This window comes from Mycetomoellerius zeteki, unplaced genomic scaffold, assembly GCF_001594055.1.
Source record: "Mycetomoellerius zeteki isolate Tzet28-1 unplaced genomic scaffold, Tzet1.0 scaffold52, whole genome shotgun sequence".
Taxonomy (NCBI): domain Eukaryota; kingdom Metazoa; phylum Arthropoda; class Insecta; order Hymenoptera; family Formicidae; genus Mycetomoellerius; species Mycetomoellerius zeteki.
Window position 1 is genome coordinate 722,339 of NW_017257523.1, and position 24,214 is coordinate 746,552.

At 34.0% G+C, this 24,214-nt stretch overlaps 1 protein-coding gene across 1 annotated transcript in view; it reads right to left on the bottom strand.

The window, feature by feature from the left end:
- LOC108727748 (transmembrane and TPR repeat-containing protein 1) overlaps nt 1-24,214 on the bottom strand; it is a 141,542-nt gene that overhangs the window by 82,910 nt on the left and 34,418 nt on the right. Inside the window, exon 2 of the mRNA XM_018455977.1 lies at nt 241-418. Within this exon, the coding sequence (XP_018311479.1) occupies nt 241-418 (178 nt within the window). The remainder of the gene's footprint in view (nt 1-240; nt 419-24,214) is intronic.

Below are 24,214 nucleotides of genomic sequence, written 5' to 3' on the forward strand. Positions count from 1 at the left end.
GACTCTACTAATCTTGTTGTTTTGTTTGGTTTAGGATAAATTTGTCATTGTACTGTGACTCGCGCAACGCATAAGTACATGTTCGCGAATATGCTATTGAATAGTAGCTAACGGTAAACAAACCTGCAGGACAACGAATGACTAAAGCGTTTGTGGATAATAATCTATTTTGCTTAAAAGATTTATATTTGGCAAAATGGTTTTATTTTTTCCTAGGACACCTCGACACTTGTCACTTACCGCTTCCGTGTGTACAGGATGTGCGGCGAATAGCAGCCCAGCGAGCGCTGCGAATCCCGGCCGAAGTGCAGCTACCACGAGGCTCACTCTGGTGACTAAGATGCACGCAGCGGCGTGTAAGGCGACGTTCGTGGCGTGATACCACATGGGACTCAATCCCGCCATCAAGTAGTTCAACCTAAAATTAATTGGAATGGAATCTGTATTAGATATTGACAAGCCATTGTGATATCAGATCTATTTAAAAATATCCATATCAATGTAAGAAAATTTCGCGGTGAAAATTTTAGCTAAATTAGGATTGATGAAAGACAGATGAAAGACAGATCACAGATAATGGATAATGATTCTGTTCATTTAATAAGTTAGACTAAAAAAAGAAGTGTAGCGTCGGATTATTCCATAAATAATTGAAATTTATTTAGAAGCCGCGGAATACGAAATTTAGATAAAGACTGACTTTTCTATTGAAAATACAAACATCTACGGAAATAATTCACACAATATGTTTTTGTAGAATGAAATAAACATAGATTAAATCATTAGACTTAAATGAAAAGAACGGTTTTATTGAAGTCTCCAAAAATTTAGGCTAGGTCAGATCTGAAAATAATTTTGTTGGATTATCAAAATAATTACGTAGGAAATTAAATAACGTGATGAGCAATGCTGCAAAAAGTTTATATAATATATTTTAGCGATTAATTTGAACGACTTATATAATATAATTATTTTGATAATCCAGCAAAATTATTTCTGGGGCGTACCTTGCTAAATCTGTTTCAGCAAAAACCATTCTTTCCGTGTATATTTATCAACTTGTGTGCATCCTACAAGACAATGTCATCCATTAACAAAGCAAAAATTAAAACGCCTGTGTTTTACAAAGCATTTCTGCATCAAAGGACCGCTCTGCATCTACACAAAATCATCCTTACTTGAGAAAGGGAACAAATTCCATTGCTGGATACAAAGAAACGTTGCAAGATGAATTCTATCATCTTTTTGTTTATAAGCACAACGGATTTCAAACGCGGACGTGACGTAGTTTCCACGAAAATCCGCTTAAGTCGACCGAAGTAATCGGATTTTAGAAAACCATTCCGACCGTTTCCTTTTCGCCGCAACTAACCGAGGGACGCCGTTTTCTTTGAGCAGATTAAAGTAACTGATGTTATATTCGTCAGTTAGTAAAAATAATATCGACTTTTGATACGTGCGCGCGAGAGGTACGTGCATTGAGAGATCTCCTATCGAGTCGTTCCATCGAATGGTTTTATTATTTGCTGAGAAATTATTCGCCATTGCGAGACAGCAGACAAGACTGAAAAAAATAGGACGACGCGAAGAACGTAGAAAAGTATATATGGATCGTGGCGACATCGAGATGAAAACAAACATCGTAGTTGCTGACGCAGTCGAGCTATAATTTTGGAAGCCTGCCGGCGGCATAAGTTCGACGCCCTCGGAGGACCTGCGCTTGGCTCGTTTCCAGGTGTCAAGGATCATAGGTTGTCGGAGGCGTATCCTGTCTCTACCTTGGCTCTAGATCAAGCAAAAAGCGCGCATACGTCGATCGCAGGATAGAGATCGCAGATCTCATGGCGAAACTAGTTATATTACAAGTTAGTGTACGTTTATTTTTTAACAGAGATATATAGAGACAGTGCGAACTTATTTAACGCGAAACGATCAATTTCATTAAAAGTTTTATTTTAATAGCAATGCTCAAGTTCCGTTTAAAAGTCAACATACGGACCACACTTCCGCATTTATATCTACTTACTAACAAAGTTTATTGTTTCTTTGCTGCATCCACGGTTTGCAAGTTTCTGATATACGCAGTGGCTCGAAATATATAGTATGAGGGCTGTATACTTAGGAGCTTCTTGTTTGTTCTAACCGGTTTCTCCAAGCACAACGGCGTGCGCCTTGGCGTGCGCCTGCATTCCTGTTTCATGGAATGAAGTACATCGTATTGCAACATCGATATTACGTTATCACACTCGGATATTAAACAGACATTGACATAGTCTCGCTACCAATTATGCGATTAAATAAACAAAGGTAACTACATCGGTAATATTTCTTCGATTTATGTACGCAAACCGACATTATTTGATAAACAACAGGTAAATATATTTCAACAGCTGGTACCTGTCTTCGATCTGAAAAACACAGAGATTAATCGCCGTACATTACAAACGTCTCTATTTCCAGCTTCATTCTTCTTCACCCTTTGCGTATAATCATTTATATTTTTCCTCTGAAGAATTCCGTAACGTAATTTGTCTTCGTTGGCGCAACTTTCTACTCTACGCGAATTTCTCCTCTCATATCTTTTATTCATGTCATCATTGAAGCTTTCTCAGACATACACAGAAGAGAGGTCTGCAAATAATTACAGACTCTCTTTGTCTATATGCAAACAATGAAAATTATTATCTGATTTTAGAATATATTATTTTATGCGATAAGATATGTATATATCTGCATCAGTTATGTAGTGTACATATAACTACACAAACAAAAATACACACACAAAACTCTATCAAAATAACAAAATTGTATGAAGCTTTCATTAATATTTTTTTGTTTTTAAGTATTGATTTGAAAATAATAGAATATCGAAATTTTTTTCTAATGAGACACGACTAAGGAAAATTGTAGTCGAATTAAAAAAGTTAATTTATGAAAAAATGACAGACAGTTTTTCTCCGAGGTGAGAAATTCATTTGTGTGATTTTTAAATTAAAATTATGCCTTTAATCAATTTAGCCTTAAGCGTTTAATCAGCTTATATATATATATTCCTGCATCCCTTTGAAAAGGTACAACAAACAACTTTGAAATTGCTTCCGTAGTTTCTGTACCATATTGTCCTTTCAATCATCCCATTCATATTATTATCATATATTATTATTACGGACATTATATACATACTTTAGTACTATAATAATAATTAATATGTAATTTAATATTCTTGAATTATGTTTCACGTTTATTAAAAACGTGAAAAATAACATTGTACATAAGAAAAATACTACGAGTTAAAAAGATAAGAGAAAAAATTGTTCTCTATCTAAAATTTTATAATTGGATTATAGAGATATGTGTGTGTATGTGTGTGTATATACATATATACAGGGTGTATCTAAAATAACGTACATTAATCATACAGTACTATTTCTAATAAAAAAACTGAATCAAAAAGTCCTGTAGCATTTTGCAATTTTCGCAATAGTTAACAAGATATTAATTACAAAAAATCGCTGAATATTGGTTTTCAATCATTTTTTACTCAAATACTATTAACTTTATAGAAAAATTGCTAGAGATAAAAATTGTTTACTTTCTTCTCATAAAGTTATGAGAATTTTTTCAGAATTTTTTCAGAATTTTTTAATACCGTATTTTCTCATGTTGGTAAAAATAAGAAAATGCAGTATTAAAAAGTTGATAAAAAATTCTAAAAAAATTCTTAGAGTTTTATGAGAAGAAAATAAATGATTTTTGTTTGTTGTAGTTTTTTTCTGTAAAGTTGATAGTAGTGATTTGAGTGAAAAATTATTGAAAACCAATATTCAGCGATTTTTAGTAATTAATATATTGTTAACTATTGCGAAAATTGCATAATGGTAGAGAACTTTTCGACTCAGTTTTTTATTAGGAATAGCACTGTATGATTAGTGTACGTTATTTCAGATACACTTTGTATACATATATATACACACATACATATATATATATATACATATATATATATAGAATTTGCATTTTCAAGCTAAAATAACACTGGGATACAACCATCAAAAGTTTCAAAACAGAAGCATAGTATGACGAAGTAGAACAGTTGCTCGTATCAGACCGCAGCGGGACCTGATACTAACTGTCTGACCGCAGGTACGCTCTTACTACTGGCTAACCACGACCGGTTCTATTACGACTGTTTGACCGCACCGGCCCGTAACTACTGGCCAGCCGCAGAGCGCGATCAATACTTATCCTCGCCGTTCCGTCATTATCACTTTTGCGTTTGTGTTTCGGAACGAAACGAACAGCTCTCACGCCAACTAAATGAAGGGCTTTAATCATAGAAAAGATCTCTGAAATCGGACACTCGTTTTCCTGGAATAACTCACATCCGTGTCTGTGGAAACATCATCGCGCATATAGACTCGTATTACACGAGTTACGCAGCGAAGATCAGCATCTTAAGACGAAAATCTTGGCGAAGTTCTGGCACGTAATTAACTAATGAAATTTAGCTCGTCGCTGTAAAGATGAATCGCCCTACCAAGCTTTTCGAGGAAACCTTGGGCCTCAAAGGAGTTCCCTAAAGACGTCGCATCGTAAAAAGTTGAAAGATCGGACTCTTCGTAACGAGGTATTAAAATCTTGAACGTTGTCGTTAAAGCACGCTGGCTTAGTTTACCTCCCACTACATCGCCGTAAAGACCAACCGTTTCATCTTTTCGTCTCGTTAGTATCTTCTTTCGCTTTTATGCAAGAGAGGTACACAAAAGCCGCCAGTATATTACGAAAAGTTATATCGTTATTAAATCTTTACAGAGAAATATGTCAGCCGTGTAACAAGGACTAAAAAGAAAATTCATCAATTGACAGCTATGATTATTTTTATACGGAATAAAATATATTTCAATATTATTTTTTCGCTCGTCTCAAAATAGAAAATTCCTTTAACCTTTTATGGAATGTCGAGGTAATGCATGAGAAAATATTTTCGCGCGATATTCTCTGACAGTCACGCACGTATTTCGAGTCTCGTTTCCTTTTCAAGGACGATATTGGGTTCTAACTTTGCAGCGACTATCGTTTGCAGCCACAAGACAAAGGTACGATGATAGAGCATCGTAGGAACGCCATTCGGGCTCAATCGTGCGCGGAATATAGCAGCCAAGATACCGATTTCGACTCTCCAGTGCTGCTTCAGTGATTTAAGGGATTGGCTAACCCGTACTTCCAGTCACGTTCCTCCCAGAAAAGTGTCCAACGAAATAAATCACGAGCACGTCGAGACTTCGATCTTTGTTGTGCGCGCGCGAAGAAATTCGGACACGTTAAGAGAAGCATCGATCGATAGGTATCCACGAGATATTGCTCACTCTCTAAGACTTTTATGTTCAAGGAATACGTTTATGTGTTTTTTTGCAATGTTTATAAGCGTGTGAGTTTCTATTAGATGGTTCTATAAGTTCCTAAAGTCAAGTTTAGATGACAACACAAACGTATAATCATTTGACCTATTTTTAAATAATGTTATCCAACATGCTTAAATATACATATATAACCTCATACTTATTAACGTAAACATTTTTAAATGATTTTGAAATAAAGATCGATAAAGAGCATATTCAATACTTCATTACATACTTCATTACTTTTATCGCGATAATATCGCTGTCGAAACCGCTAAAATTACTTGTAATAATGAAATTACTAATAAGTGCACTGTTAAACATCAAAAAGAGCAATGATAACCCAAATGCCCTAAGTTAAATAACATTTTGTTATTTTTAACTTTTATATGTGTCAAAATCAATCTATTTCTGTTAGTTTTAAAATAAAAAGGATTATGTTACTGTGTATATAACTTAATAAAATGCAAACTAAATTTGAGTAAAATTTCATACATTTTCTTGAGTCGAATCATTTAATCCTATTATTTTAATTAAATTAACGACATATTGAGTAGAAGTTATGGCGATATACAATAGGAATGATTAAAAATAACTCAAATATAATTTGATATTATGAATTTAACAGGTTGAACAACGTTATAAATGTAGAAAAAGCTTATGAAATCACTAAATATATTCGCTATGTCGTTATTTTCTTTTTTATCTTGTTTTCTAGTCTAATATTCAAAGTAGAATCATATGTTATGCAAATATAATGTGACGATCTAAAATTATAATCAAAGATTTGCAAGAAATCATCATTGACGATTAACTATCTCCTATTTGTTTTCCTTTGACCCTCCATCTCTTAACCTCTCTTATTCATTCTTATACGAGCGATCCGCTTACACATAGTCACGAAGTCAGATCTGATAATAGTATAAATTACGACCGCTTATACGCCTTGAGTGGCGCCATATATCAACGGACGGACCTCATTCCTTTTCTAGATTGTATATTGGAAAACATGGTGTGTTCACGTTGAACATGATGAAGGACTTTCTGAGAAAGGCCATGCAGCAGGTACCCAGCTAATATCTTGTAATCATTAAACCGCACATCCCTATCCAGATTGCGTCTCAAAATTACACTATCGATCCTGACTCTACAAGCTATTTCCAGAATATATATAAAACTTAATTCGCATTTTTACTTACAATCAATCATTATAACAAATCGCGCAGATTTCATATTAAGAATATATTATATTATCCGAATTTTTTAACAAATTTAAAAAATTCTGTGTTCATTAAATAACGAGCGTCTAGAAAACAAAAGACAACAAAAAGATACGTTTGAACGACAATGTGGGTCATTTTAGACAGCAATGGAATAGTTTTAAAAGACACTTTGGAATTGTGCCACCAATCAATGGTAGTTGATATCGCTAAGCGAAAATCCGACTTACGGGTCGTTCCAAATCCCTTGTATTGGGATCCGCTGGGAAATGGCCGAGGCTGGTTTCATTGCGACCAAATTAACCTGCCGATCGAGCGTGTCCCCATAGCCGAGGTCGTTAAGGAACAGATTAAGCCGTGTTCAAGCGGGAAAAAGCTCTTCTTGGGAAAAAGCAACAAAACATAAAAAAAAGTTGCGTTATTAAACGATTTACTATGTTTTTATTTTATCGCAACTTTTTAATTTCTTTCAGAAACGACGAGTTAAATTATGTTCTATGTATATATGACAGTAACAAGAGATACAATAACTAGAATTCTATGACCAGCTAAATTCAAACGCTCTTCAATTAAACTCAACATGATAATCGGTCGATGGAATAGCATGGCAATTGATGATGTTTCGGTGAAGTAAGCCCCCACTGATTTGTTGTAATCCGATTTGCTTCTAATCCGTCACGAAGGTCGTCCGCGTCATATTGCATTCAAGGGTTTTACCAGCGCAAATCGCCCGAGTAAAACCATCGCAATCGCAATCGGAAAATTCGATATTGTTACAATTGTACGAAACAAGTGACGCTGATCGATTAACAGAAAATCAATGATCATCGATTGGCCATTTCGATAATAAACCGTGCGTGTAAGTTTGCAATAAGCAGGTTTGCACAATAAGCAGTTTAGTTGCAGTCTTCTAATAAAGAATTAGTACAAACTATGAATATATCGTTCATAGTCACGTGATGTACCCGTAATTTTTTTTTCAGTAACGACTCGCAAATATCATGTATGTATTAAAATTTTATTTAACTACGCTCTTTTTAAAATTTTATTTAACTACGGTCTCTCTTTTCATATACACGAACTCGTACGCTTCGTAACGTGAAAATAGCAGAGCTGTGTCGCATTGCAACGTAATCTTCACACGCTAATCATTTTTTATCGCACCCGATAACCAAATCGGTCAAACGTATAACGTTATTCGCGCCTACAGGGTGTCATCGTAATTGTCAGGCGGGCCGCGAAACGCGGCAATTAAATTTGTCATTGTCGTTGAATGCAAACGACGTGCATTTGTGGAATCGTTTCCACCCTTAGCCCCAATCTCTCTCCGTTCAACCCATAAAAATTTCGCTGAAATTCATGAGTGATATCGCGTATACCCCCTGATAGGCGATCATTGGATCGCAGTTGCCTTTATATTCGCCTTTAATTGTCGTTCTTTTTATTATCGGTACACAATCAGCTTGCTGGGAGCTTTACGACCCCGCGATTCGCTTTTTCATGTACAAGTAATGCGAAAGGTGGATGCAGTGATGGGGAGAGAGAAAAAAAGAGACAGAGAGAGAGAGAGAGAGAGGAAGAGAGAAAAAGAGACACGTAGAGAGACGAGCTGCCACAATTTCGCGCTGCGCGATGTGCGGCGTCAGATGCGCTCGTCTCGGCCGCGATCGTTACAACCGTACGTTGCAGTATAAGGAACTGCATGGGGCAAGTTCTCGTGTCTTGATTAATCGCGTTCCAGGTTTCTCCTGCCCTGAGCATTAAACACGACGTCTGAACGATCTCACGTTTTATGCACTGGCGAATAGGCGGACGGGCATGATGATAACGTACGACGAAACTGCGAGCGAAATTAAGGACTCCGCGCCGCTGTCGCCGTAGTGCCGTAATAGAATCTCGTCGTTTATTTGTGAAGTGGTTGACGCACGGGCTGTAAAGGAAGGGAACACGGGATTTATTATCGAATTGAGTGTAATTAGTGTGTTTGTACAATGAAAAATAACCGATTTTATGCAAATATTCGATGACAAAGAACATACTCGAGTCTTTTTTTAGGGGCGCATTTCATTATATTACATTATTAAAGATTAAAGAAATTGTGAGGCTATATAAATGTGAAATATTAGAACACTATTAAATCAATATTGACTGATATGTACCTAATGCGCAATAATAATTTTTTAATAAAAATACACTTCTATAGCTTTATTTATTTTCAATCCCTTTTACGTTTTTATATCATGCACCGTTTACTATTGAATTTTTAAAAACACAATTTTATGCTAAAACTGTAAAAATATAATATTATTAAATTAATACTTGATTTATTATTATCGATGCTAATATAAATATTTTATAAATCTACAAGAAATTTATTGAGAAGTTAGTAATTGTTAGAAGTTATGATTTTATAAATCTATAATGAATTTACTGAGACATTAAAATTTATATTTGCTTTAATTTTGAATAAATATTAATTGCAACTAAATGTTTAACCCGGGAATAATTATCTGATTTTTTATGTAAATAATCATCTGAAGTATTTTTACGCCCCAATTAAAATCACTATTATTAACATATTATATATTATTGATTATTTTCTGATTCATTATTTAAGAACATTATGAATAAAATTAATTATAATTTTAATCACAATTACTGAAAAAAGTAGAAACTAAATAAATATTAACCGAAATAAGCACTTTAAGTATTTTATTTTTTTATGACATTCTATTTCTAAAAAATAAAGATATTTCTAAAAAATAAAAATAAAAAATTAATATAACACTCTTTTATTGCGGGTTTCATTGGAATTGCATATTTAAAGGTTAGTAAAAAAATAGCTATTAAAAATGAAAAATATGTTAAACAACATCCATATAAAATAATATTTTACAACACTTTTTGCCGCTGGGGTATAGAAATATTCATGTTAAATGTATAAATTTATGTCACTAAAACACGTATCGAATCCAATTCATCTCTTTAATAAACATACCTCGTTCTCCATTTAATAAATGTCTCCATACTTTATTTTCTCTTCTCTTTTAACGAGAATGCTGACATAAGAAAACATGTATTCCAATCAATAGCTACGTTCACTAGAAAAAGCAGCTTTACGACCGTTGTAAGATTCTTTAATGTGATTGGTTCTAGCTTTTAGTTTCTCATTGGATCTAAATATATAAACCAATCATTTTAAAAAATCTTACAACACAATTGCAAATCTGCTTTTTCTGTTGAACGTAACCATTAAGTAGTCAAAAATAAAATACGAGATTTTATCTACATAAAGATCTCATTTAAAGTCAAACTAAATTTTTCTCTTTAATTGCTTGAAGAACTTGTGTATTATCCCGTTCTATTCGTCACGCGTTTTGAACAAAACGAGTACTTTTGACTCGAAGTACAACTTTACGACCAAGTCTCGAATCATAAACTCCAAGGATATACGATACAGTATATCGATATATAAGGATTATGGATGCATGCATACACGATGCGCATCGAATTTTTTTAAGTTTATGGTACCAGGTTTATCGAGTCGGGCTATAAAATTACTATCAGTTGTTCTAACAAAGCAATGTAGTACACAGCCAGTTTTTAATACAAAAAACTGCAGAATTCTACGATTATTCTAAAATTATAATATACCTAAAGTTATAATAAATATTTACAAAATTATATGTAAAAAAACATATAGTATATCGTATTTATAAATTCACTAGTGCTTGAGAATGTCTCGATGGAGAAAAAACCAGCAGTTACCATAACTTTGTTACTTGAGATGTACCTTAGATTTTGTGGTGTGTCATTACGCTGTTTCGCTTGCGTGTTCCTAAATAGTATCGTACCGAGAAGGAAAATAAGTATATATGATAAGAGCAGAAATGCGGGGGAGACGACGAACGCGGAGATTCAGCGAGATGTGTAGCCGCAAAGTGGCTTTTCCAATTACATGTTAAGATTTTCTTTTTTATCGAGGAAATCGATTCACGCAAGCGTTAATATCGTTTAATTCACATTAATAATGTTCTATGTTATATGTAGTTATACATAGAACATAAAAATTGTGATCGGCAAAAGCGTCAGGTCGGAAACGTGGAGATTTATATAAATTACTGGCAAACGACTGATGAGCATTTCTTAGGTGTTCCTTATGATTCTTAACTCGTGGACAATGCAATATATTCTGAGAAACCCGCGGCTGCGCATGCAAGATCAGACGCGTTCGCAAAGCTCAGGGAACTTTATCGTCGTCGAGTAATGGGCGGCTGTTTGCAAGGCGGAGGCGCGTATAAATTGCTTCGCGAGCAGAAACGGAGAAAAAAAAGGTATGGGAGCAAAAAGGACAGGTTGAAAGGAGAGAAAAAAGGGAGAAAAGAGAGATAGAGCATGGAGGTAACTTCTCTATCCTCCCAGGATATCCAGGGCCATTCAGCGAGCGGAGGAAAGAAAGAGACCTACAATTCCGTGGGAAGAATACCTCTGGGTATTTAAGGGATAAAGTGCCGCACCAAACTAAACGCCTCCGTGCCTCGCGTATACTACCCTCAACCCCTGCATCCCACGCACAATCCTTCGTGAGATCCACGTCTCCCAGGAGAAGGCCAGAAGAGAAGGAAAAGGAAAGAAAAAGGAAAGGGAGGAGGATGAGAGAGAGAAAAGGATGAGGAGGGAGATCCATATGAAATAGCAGAGACAGTATCTTCGACCGAATTGAAATACATCTCCGGGCAAGATATACCATAACTAGGCTCACAGGAAGAGCAGACTGCTTTTCGTCTACAGATAACTCTCTTCGTCCCATGAGAAAATAAGCTTCGCTCTGACATTTCTCTGTATTCTGTATAAGTTTAGCGCTCAAACGTCGTTAAAAATACGGCGGACAATGTCGAGCTTCAGTCAGAATAGTGATTCGCGCAATCTATGAATGAAAGGATGAATGTGAATTCTTCCTTCCCATAGAAAAATCCCATTGTCATTCGTCATCAACAGGCTATCGTAAATCCGTCGAATAACGCGATGAACCGCAATATATCGGCCGGTAAATGTTTCGTATTTTACTATGCTTACTGTATTTGTGCAACGGTAACGGCTTTGTCGGCGCGTCGGATTATTATTGAATTTATTACCGCAACCGAGATTCACAATTGTGGCCATATTTAGCTTGATATTACACAGCGATGATCAATGGCGATATTTTGTAAGATGTAATATTTAAATAAAACTCATAACTGCATATACTTTTCCTACAAATTATGGCAATATAAAATGTTATCTCAAAGCAAAAAATTAAATTATAGATTTTATTATGTAGGAGCATTTAGTACAGAAGAATCTAAAAGATATATCAATACGAGGTAAATTATGTTCGAATATTAAAAAATAAAATATGTTAGAGTCAATGCATATATGAAATTATAATAGAGAAAATAAAAAACTAGAGGAAAGAAAAAGAAATTTATCTAGTTAATTTTTTTTATTAGAATATTTTACAGCAATTTGAAATATGCAATTTAGTAAAGCTTAACTAATTGAAAACAAACTGTAAATAGTAAATTTATTTAAATAAATGTTCTCTAATAATATTGAAAAATATTCGACAAATCGATTTTCTAAAGAATAGCTTCCTAGAACTCAAAGAACGAAAAAAACGAGAAAACAGTCAAATAAAGTTCCTTCATGTTTTTCAGATTCTTAAAACTCTAGTAGGTTTGAAATAGATGCGCTCGGCATTTTAAGAAGATCCTAATTTTTTATGCTAAAAATCGATTCTTCTTTTCATAGTTTCTGTTCAAAACATCATTTTTTTTACAAAAACTTATTAGATCTATAAAAAATGTATGTTACTTATATGAATCTCAAAATATAGAGAGTATTTATAAATGTTTATCACATAAGAACTAAACATTTAAGTATCACATAAAAATAAATGCAAAGGAAAAAAAGATAAGTGATGAAAACAAAAAATGTTAAAAATTGAACCAGACTGAGAGAGAGAATTGTAGGATTTAAATTGAACCAAATAAAAAATTATTCTGTAAGGCGACAGTCGAGAAATTATTTATTAGAGAATTTTCATATTTTCGTAAAATTCTTAAGTTTAATGAATGAATAGGTTAATATTTGAGTCAAGCACATTTTCAACTCTCGAATTAGCAAATATGCAATGATAGCGATTATACTGAGACAAATGTTGTATTTACCGTCAAATTATGCAGATATCTCTTAAATAATTTAAAGATTATATGTGTTCTGGAATATATCTGAAATTAAATATAAAGAATGATATTAATTGGCTGATATTCGTAATCAGTTCTTATATAATATAACCATCTGAAATACAATTTTAAGATTTCATAGGTCAATCACAGAGTCATTAATCTTAAGAAATATTACTTAAGAAAATAAGAGTAAAAAACAGACTATGAATATCAGTCAATATTTTTTTCAATTATTGTTTATCTTCTTATAAGACTCAAAATCAACACGTTTCTATCTCATTGTCAGTATACAGTTTCTATCACTGTACAGTTTGTTGAAAGTTATTTGTGTTAAGCTTGCGGAAAATACTTCACTATTTCTCGTCGTTACTTTGAAGCGAATGACAGAAGAAGGAAGAGAAGATAATAGAATTTCACAAATAAAAAGTAGTATAAAAGATAAAGTATTATTTAATAGAAAAATAAAAGTATTGTATATAATATACACTATTCCTTATTACAAAATGTACTGCATATCATACAGAGTGTTCATAAACTGATACAACCGAAAAAAGAGGAGATTCTACATAAAAAATAAGCAAAAATGTACAATAAAATTTTTTCATATGACATTTCATTTTCGAGAAAATCAATTTTAAATATTAAACGGATAAATTTTAAGCGGAGTACGGATTTAATTAATAAATTAAAGCATCAGAACATGTTAGAAATTGTTAATAGAAATTTACTTCAAAGAACAGAATTGTGTATTCGACAGGGCATTTTCAATAATTTATAAAGTAACAAAATTTATCCTGTTTTTATTATGTATTTTCATTTCATCCAATTCAATAATAAACACAAATGTAAGCAAAGAAAACTTCAGCAAGTTGAGTGAATATTTAAAATCGATTTTCTCGAAAATCTTACAAATTCTATTCTACATTTTTTAATTATTTTTTTATATAGAATCACTCCCTTGGGTTGTACTATCAGTTCATGAATATCCTATATTATAGAAAAATAGTAGATATTGTGTAAAAAAAAAGAATACTATGTTATTCATCAAAGCAATTCTTCAAATAAATGTTAACTTAGTTTGAGAGAAGTCTATTTCATCATAAAGGTCAAAGCAACTTTGAAAGTGACAACGGCTAATAACCAAACTCGAAAGATCGTGATAAGAACGTCATTCTCTATTTGAACATATAAAACGGCAATGGTGACCATCAAGTTTCTTTTAACAATATAGTAAAAACTTCTATAAAATTTGTCGAACCTCTCCTGTGAAAATGGTTTTAATATAATTCTTCAAACCCTACTGGAAATATTTTCTCTCCTTTCGAATTATTTATCCCTGGAGATACACACATTTCCGTATTTCTCCGTTAACAATACTTTAACGTTATGAACCTGAATTGCTTTAATTCATAAAGAACACAAAGAGAAACGAATTGGAAAGACCGACTATATGAGAAGTTCGTAACAAGTTAAATAAAAGCTTTACATTTGTATAGAACGTTGTTGTAAAGTGATCTTTGCGGTTTCAGGAATAATAATGTAAATACAAACGAGTATACTTCTTTCAATGTAGTCATTAATTCTCTTGCCTTTGATTTATATATCAATCAAAGATCCACGAGATTGATATTTCTTGTTTAATAAATAGCATGGAAGATTAAAACAAACGATTTTATAAAATTTACAGTCGATTAGTAACTAAATGGTTTTTGTGTAATATTTCCTCTCAATTAATACCACGAAATGACGAAGACGTAAAGACATATATTGTTCATGAGCTTACATGGCGGTTTCTCACTCTCTCTCTTTCTTTCTCTCTTGTTCCCATTGTAAGGACTTTCGTCCAGTTGGACACCTAGAGATGTCCTTATCAAAGCCCTTCAGAGTGAAGAGATGAAACAAGGCCACCCTCATTATGCGAGACCAACGGAGAACTCTCGTCTTGAGTACCCCGTATTGTCTCGAAACGGATGTTCTACGAAAATACCAAGAATATCACTACACTACTATTAAAACGTGCCAGATATATTAATGTATTATTTATATTAAACATATTATGAATTAGCATGACGATAATCTTGTTATCAGAATATAACATAATGTATTACAAATTTAAAAGTCGAAAAAAGCATTTTTTTTAAATAGGCTATTATTAAAAAAACAATTTACCAAAGTTATACTTTATGCTAATTAAAACTTTTATTTATCTTTCCTGTATTTGAAAAATCGGGTAGGAATATTTCCCTCAAAAACGTGATGAATACATGATGATCATTTAATGTAACACATAATCGTTATACGCGATTTAATATGTCTATGAAAAATTACTCATGAATTTACAACGCGTCTAAGTCTATATGCAGTTTTACTACACCTCGTGATAAAATACGTTCGTGTAATATCAAGGGCATTTATCGGTCGATTTACGTTAAAAGTAAACTCTACGATGAAAACTTACCAGATGCAAATAATTAAAGACTTACACCGATTAACAATCTCAGTTCCAACCTTGAAATTAAAAAGAGCAAATAGTTTGTTGTTAAAATATACTAATTTTTTCTAATTAGAGTAATTATTATATCTGCATCATTTTATTTTTTCTCAATGATATTGCAATTTTAATAATGGACGTTTTTAAAGGAAATTATTTATCTGCATAATTAACTTTAAAACGCAAGGCCAACTGTGTGCCTTACTGTTTATTTTACACTGCTAGAAAATGTGTGGAATGAGTTTTCATATCTTTTAGCAATACACATTCGAATGTCTCATGCAAGTCGTTGCATTTCTCGTTACATTTCGTTCAGCGTGTCAGCTGGGGCTTTTAAGCTCACGGAAATTCGCCACGCGATTCGCTGTCGCGGAAAACCGCCGTTGCACTGACGGAGGTGCACCGCAATATAGCAAACTTTTTTCTAATACCCCAACTCGTTGCAGCGAGTTTGCACGTAGTAAACCCTCACGACGCCGTCATTACGCCGTGCAGCACGACTAAAACGACGGACACATCGTTCCTACGTGTCTAGGAAGTTTTCGCATCGCCCGACTCGACATCCGTCCGGGCTCACCTCTACTTTCGCTACTGCGGGCACGAAATAAGGGAATTTGCCCAGTGCCTTTCACATAAGTGAAGACGTATACCTGACCTGACCGCTGCAGCCGCATAGTATATAGTCTGGCGAAGACGTAATTAGCGATTAAAACTTTCCGCGGTAATTTCTTTCCTCACGGACGGTTGACCGCGTTTCACGGACGAGCTGGCCAGAATTTTCATTTCTATGGCCACCGATTCATCAGACCCATAGTTTCCTCGAAGATTCTTACTTTTTCTTCCGATTCTTTCCTCCTTTCTCGTCTCTCTACAGATTATTTATACTTTTTTTTCTTAACAAAATCGATTGCGCTCTTGTCGCTATAATTTATTCTTATTTTTATCTCGCTAGCTCTCCTTATTTGTTGGTGTATTGCTATATATAATACTTAACAATTTCAAAATATCGTTATATATATATATTTTATGTTCTGTAATTTTATACAAATTTAATATAGGGTAAAACCCGACAAATACGCCGCACTGGGATTTACGCCGCAGACGTCAGAAAAAATAGAAGGAGTGAAGGTAATTTTCTCGCAGCTACTCTGTTACATGCCTTTATGTCATATTAGTATTGAGTTATAATTTCAGCTTCTTATTGTTAATATTAATGAAATTATTGTGAGTTGAATCGATTTGTCACTGTAATAAGTAGCACCATCATAAATTATAATATACATAAAATGATTACAGTAGGGCGTGTAAAAAAGACCTAGTGGTTATTTCTTGATTATGTACATACGTGTAGAGGAATAGTAAAACATGTTGTATAGCAAAATACAAGTGCTTTGCTTTTGTATTCTTTGTTTAGTTTGTTGTCTTGTATATCCCACCTGTTTGGCATTTTTAGCGGGCGAGATTTATGCCCAAAGCATACAAAGTGCGCAGATTGAAATCAGTGCAATAAATACATTACATGAAATATGTACCTCTTGTCATAACACTTCTAATATATGTAAAAAGATTGTAATTATTATTTATTACTTCATATATACATATTTATCATTTGTATTCCTTAATAAAACTTTATAAACGCATTTTATAAGTTATTGTGTCATTTTATGTCTTATTTATAAATATATGCATTATTTGTAAATTTTTCATAAGCCGTACATACCCTCCCTCCCCTTATGAGAAGCCATATATCCCACCCCTATGGGACAAAAATGTGAGGGTTTCAAAAAGTTTATTTTTAGTATGAAAAATTGATATTTCGGATTCCTAATATTTTTTTCATAATAGTAGAAAGTATGAAGTTTTTACCGGTATAGTTTATTTGCCTTAAACATGGTAAATAGTACTTGATAAATTAAATCTTCCTTAGATGTGGCGTATATATCGGATTTACCTTATACCACATTATTTTTAATAGATTTCTCCATCCGCGAGAAATATAATTTCCTGTTACAATTATATCTAAATGGACATCAGAGAGAGAGAGAGAGAGAGAGAGAGAGAGAGAGAGGATTTTAAATCTGCTTCTTAAATATCCAAACAATTTATTTGTTTCCTTGATAATTTTAGCCTGGAAAATTTAACATGCTGTCACATTAAATATAATCGACGTTCAAATGGATTTGTTAGCTTACAGTATCGTCTGTCGCGCATAAGAGCCTGTGAATAAAGTTTTTATATTTACATCTCAGCTAGAACAACGCGTTTCCTTTGTAAATTGTCCCTCTAAATGTAATATAACTTACCGCTGCTACATTATTCTGCATCTCGCGTGTACGCAGATTTAATGCATGCATTAAATCTACCTTCACAAAGCAGCGGTAAATATCACTTCCCACACTACACACACGCTACGTCGTTAGCAAACAAAAAACACAGTTATTTCATATAGCTATGAATTGCGGGAAGCTGTAGCAATATATTAATTATATTACCAAACCCTAATTCATATAATAGTTATTATTGCTTTCAAAAGGACATTAATAACACTAGAATGTCATTAATCATCAATTCTCTTTATTGCCAGCTCGCGTTAATTAGCACGAGGTAATTTTCTCCGTATTTACGATGTTTCATCTAAAATTCAGCAAAATTATACCAATGGCAATGTTATATTTTAATAGTTAATTTATTGCACTCTCCACTATAAATGAATTACATGTATATATTCTTATATTATCGAAGAATTCTCAATGCGTGTTGACCGGATCGACTTTATTGTAAGTGCACATTATGGAAAATAACTTGGGAAAACTTGTGTTCACAACCAGTTTGTCCCGTGAGAATGGATGGACGACATCATCTTATTTTTCTTAATCGAGGCGACGGCATTGCGCGCTCGAGAAACCGACGAGCGAAAGGAAATTGCAAGCTTTGTTCATGTCAACGAAGCAACGGGTTGTTCTTAAGAAATGCGTGCGACTCAATTTGCGTTCAAGCGCGCGGATTAGCGAGCATTATTACGCGTATCCTCCTGTATTCTTATCGTGAACGATTGCTCTACTTTTTCAAACAGTTCTTCCCCAACGCAGGTAATCAGCAGTTCTTTGTGTCGAGTTTATCGTACTTGCGAGGTTTCCGTTTAATTTACGACAATTCCCCTTTTTACGACGTAATCTCTGAGACCAGTTTGCTTCTCGAGTCTCGCTGGATTCGCACTTGCTTGCACGGAGAATCGAGACGTGCTCATCCGGCAAAGGTAACGCGATATGAACTGGGTCACGTCCGTAAATCGATCCTAACCCCCGACAGACGGATCGCGATCATCTTCCATCTGTGTAGATTGGACGAACAGATAGACTTCCGATGTCAAACGTGTCGACAATCTCGCCAAGTTTGAGGAAGTCTGATATGTTGTCGTTACGACTCAATTCCGGTGATATTCCCACAGGAATGACACCGAATTCTCTCGATATTGTTTCATATGGTCCTGATTGAGATCTAAGTATATCCTGACTGATATTGTAGCTTCAATAATTCTTGACTGTTTAAAAATATCTCAAGTACTTTTTTTTCTTCTAGTAAAACTGTAGCGTATTTTATTAGCGGAAGCAATATTATGCAAGAGTGTCGGAAGAATAATATGCAGATTTACTGATAAAGATTTAAGATCTAAGAGGTTTAGAACTTCAACTATAAAACTTCAAGGATCGAGAGCTTTAACTACTTTGAAAGTTTCAACTAACAATAAGATTATTAATATATATAGTTTCATAAAAATAGACAAATAAGAGAGAGAGAATATACTTAAATAAAAAGTTACATTTATTGTTAATTATATAAAAAACTATCTTTATAAGTTTCTGGATAAAAGAACTTCTGAACATTGTTTTATTTAGAATTTTTGAAACTCTAAATCCATCTCTTATAGAGATCAATTTCAAATAAGTCCGAAATCGGAAATAGGACAAATCATAGCGACAGTCACGCTTTCCTATAAGCGTGCAGAAAATCTTTCTCCTCTCTTTCCCATGATTGCGGGGAACGAGAAAACGAGAACTCACGCGATGTAGCCGGGGCTCGAGGAACGTCACGTCGATTGGATTGACAAAGTCATGGTTCATTGCGAGTTTCCCAGCTCTTGCGAAGGGTGGCAGGGGTTAAGGGTATGGAAAATTACGGTGGCATTTCCAGGAACGAGCAATTTTTCTCTTCAGCGAAGGGAAGTTCTTTCGTTTCTATACCGTGCTCTCGATTTGTGGATAGAACGACATACGAATAAACAGAACCGCAGAGCGATTATAAGGGTTTGCTGATGTCACTGTCCTCCCAAAGAGAACATCGTATCACTAATTATTGATGATTTGCTCCCTCCCGCCATCATCCTTCTTGCGAAACGTAAAAGATAGATAGTGGTACTTAATTGCGGTACATTACATCACTCGGTCTCGCTCTCGGTTTTTCGAGATGCGGTAAAACGAAATAAGCCGAACATTTTACGCTATCTTGCTGTATATAATCGAATCTAAAGTTAATTACGATAGCTTTTCTTGTTGCAGGCTATTGTAAAATATTTGTTACAGTATTTGTTAACTGATGGGGCAATTTCATTGCTATATTGCCAATGGGCGATCAATTTAATTTGCAAATTACACTACCCTACAATTATCGATGACACAGCCTAAGGGTAATCGAGTTGCCATCGATTTTAATCAATAGTTTCATTTTGCTGCGAGCGTGAGAATTATTAGACCACAGAAATCTCGCATCGATCTCTCTCGTCGAATATTTCAACTAAATTCTATCTCAAATATTTCTCGTTTATTTCTCATACGATAATTTTTCCTCGATATTCATGAAAAATAACATGTATAAAGTAAGCACATTTTTAAGAAATAATAATTACGATAGTAACGATAATATATAATATAATGACGGCGACATATATATACATATAAATTTAACTATTTTTAAGAAATGTATCTATTAAACTTTCAGATTTAAATATGGAAAAAACGATTTTGCTGAAATATCAAAAATTAAGCTAGATATAGAAAATAATTATCATTCAGATATATAATATCTGAAAATAATTTTGTTGAACCATCAAAATAAATACATAGGAAATTCAAACATGATGTTGCAAACAATTTTGATATTCTACAACAAATATATAGAGAAAAAATGGGCCGAAGCAACGAGCAAATCAAAAGTCCTGCTTTAATTAACAGTCTGTATTTAACTTCATATTTAATATGCGAAAGTAAAAATTTTGATAATCCAGCAACCAGTTTAAGCTACATTTTAATAGTACAATAAAATTATTTTCAGATCTGTGTTTAGCTAAACTTTTAAATATTTCAGCAAAATCGTCTTTCCATGAATTAAGAACAAAACCTAAATTCCTCCTCATAATTTATATTTTCAATGTATTATCAATATTATGGCTCTGATATCGACGTGATTCTTCTTAAGGCTTAAGCTTGTCCAAGGGAGCAAAGTGAGAAGATTGAGAAAGTTTTTAAGCGTGGATTTATCCAGTGTCAAAGAATATTTCTTGAGGGTTTACTTAGAAAAGGGACGGTAAGAAGAAGGACGCTCAGAAGGAGGTCAGCGATGAGGGTGGGCGTGACGCGATCAATCATTCCCGGCAGTCATTCTGCTCGTCTTTCACTTAAGACCGGACCCGCTAAGAGCTTCGCAGCTACTAATCTCCTTTAATAAAACGAGCCGATGGTACGTTATCCTCCAATTCTTAGTTACAACGCGATTTACTCTTTTAATACCGCAGTTCAGAATTCAGAGAAAATTGTCAGTTTTCGGGGTCGAACGGAAACATTACCATAGTCCACTTGACTAGAAATACAAATGCAGTTGATAGAACTATTACCAGCGGCACAAACGACCCACTATAAGGAAACTTACTTCGCACGAATCAGGTACTCTGTGTGACCCTTTTAGGCACGACAAGTTTACCGCACGAAGCAGTGATTTACGGACTAATTTTTCACGAGTCGTTGGATCTCAAGTGGAAACTTCTACACTCTTCGGATAAGTAAATAGCCTTAGGTCTGATAACTAAATTAGTCTGAAATAAAAGTTATGCCTATAATTTATGTTCCATGCCGGACTGACATTATTAATGGTTCTTCTATTTAAATAATGGTATTTTATATGGCACACAATTCGAGTAAGATTACATAAAAACACTCGAAAGTCACGTTAAACATTTGATGAGATGGTATCGCTTAAAGCTGTGCTTAACCATAAAGTTCGCGAATTGTATCCTCGATATCTACTCTTTTTTTGCAGTTTGGGACACTGTCAATTGCAATAATTATTCAAAGCATTCATCAAGTATATCGATTATGCTAATGCTTGTTATCGAGGTCTATTAAGCAATGTTGCATTCTCGATTACCTGCCATCATAGTTAAACTACCAAGAATAATCATTGCGAACAGAATCTATAATAATAGCATATTTGTACAAACTCTGCCGTCGGCTAATATGCAACGAAAATAAATTATGCAACAGTGTATGGCATATTCAACATTTAATCACGTTCTATATTGTATTATACTTGTTTATTATATCTAAAATGAAGAAGCATGCCATCATTGCCTAATATATAATACAAACTCGTACGACAAAATAATATCCAACTCGATCGTTTTGGAGGGCATAATTAAAAATACGCTAATTACAAAATAAATATTAAAAATTCGATTACCAGTACTGGATGAAACTGAAATTTTGCAAATAAGGTACCTGAGCCGAATAAGGCCCAAGCACTAAATAAGGCCCACTTTTAAATTTATTACTTTAAAACTCGATTTACGCCTGCACTATATGCTTAAAAGATGTGTCATAGAAAGTAGATAAAAAAGGATTAAAAAATTGGAATCGATAGCAACATGTTTGTTTAACATAACAGAACCTTGTGTGTATGAGACTAGTACGAGCCATTTTTATAACAATCCGCTGCAAAATTTACCAATATACAATGTTTCATAATTTATTATAATTCATTATAATATTATTCAACTTTCTAACTATGGAAAACAACTCTCTCTCTAATAAATATTTTTTTTAAATAAGTATAAGTATTTTTTTTAAACATGTACTTATTAAATAAGGTCCACTTATGTGATTTTTATATAGTTATTATTATTTGTTTATTATATGTGTGGAGTTTACGCCAGAGAATAACGATTTTTAATGCTACTATCATTTAAGAAGCCAAAATTGCATTCAAATTGCTAAAAATTTTCAAAGATTGAAGAGTTAATTACAAACAAAATTAAAGATAATTGTAATATTTGAGAATAGAGTTAGTCCTAAGGAATTTCCTTTCTATGATTAATAATCATTTTAGAACTGATTTAGAAAGAAAATGTTTACTTTCTTAGTTATTTTTAATTTATTTTTGATTTGGGCCTTATTCATATGCATGTAATAAGGCCTAATATCAGAGTTTAATAAAATTTTTTTTTTTTCGTTCATTTACATATATTCTATATAAATAATATATTTTATTTTTGGGAGTGAATGAAATGAAGATTTGATTCTCACTTAATTTATTTCAATAGATTTCGGATTTTTAATATTTTTTTCATAGTAGTAGACAGTACAAAGTTTTTACTTATATATAGTTCGTTTACTTCAAACATAGTAAATAATACGTAATAAATTAAGTTTTTGATAGGTGCGGCGTATATACCGGAGTTACCCTATCCCCATAAATAGAATTTAAAAAAAATAAAATAAATTAGATGAGCCTTATTCGGTTCAGGTACGTATGATTTCCAAATGTCGCATAAATTTCTTAAAGAGACAGTGACGAAAATCGCGGATTGATTCTTATTTCGATAAAATATTCGAAATGATTTTAAGCGCAGTGACAACTTCACGAGTGTGAAACTCGATGTTTCCGTCAATTCCTTTTTCCTCGACGTCTGACTTTCATTTCGATTTTTCGTCGGGGACTAAAGTATTAGCCCGCCGAATGAGACACGAAGTAACTTTATCGACTTGGTCGACAGTAATCGATCAAGCGATCCAACAAAATAACTCTCGCTGTTCTCTCACGCTGCGCAACGAAGGTAAGAGCTCGGTGGTCTTATTGCATTAGCGAAGCGCCACTTACCACTCCGTCTTCCGCGCGTCTTTTCTTCCTTCTTTTACCACAGCCAAGAAGAACCATCGGCTTACCCGGTATTTCTGTCTTCGTATCGGTGTGTTGCAACGGCGGCAAAGCTTTATGCGGCGGTAGAGGCGGTGGTTTTCCTTCTGGACGGAAAAAGCTGACGTACGATCGATCATATCTATGATTGAACGGTTCTAATGGAGCCGGAAAGCTACGTGGGATTATGAACTGCCGTCTGTGAATAAGCAAGCAAGTCGCTCGAAGTGGCGGTTTTGTAAAAAATGGCATGGGGTTTATTCCGAGTCGCCAGACGGATCTTCAATCGCTATGATTTATTATCCATCGTAGCCATGAATGGTTTTATTTGTTAACGACCAAGAAGAAACTTTGAGCGGGCGTACAAGATGAGACACCGTTCGAAATCAATTTCGATCTCCGTAGTACGTCCATTCGTCGTTCGAATTCACCTCGACCTGGGATATCGACCTGAGAATGCTTGAACGCGATTCCTCGCGCACGAACGTGAAAGTTCCGAAATCACGCAAACGTGCTTGATAACGCGACGCGAAGTGATACAACATGGACGGCGAATCGCTATATACGGCAAGAAAAACTTGTAATAAATCTTGCACGTTCCAGAAGCGAGACCGAGTAGCAAGGACCTGGTTTCATCTTTCCCCGCACGAAAGAAGACGCGCAAGAACCGCTGTAGAGGATGGTCGAATGGAAACG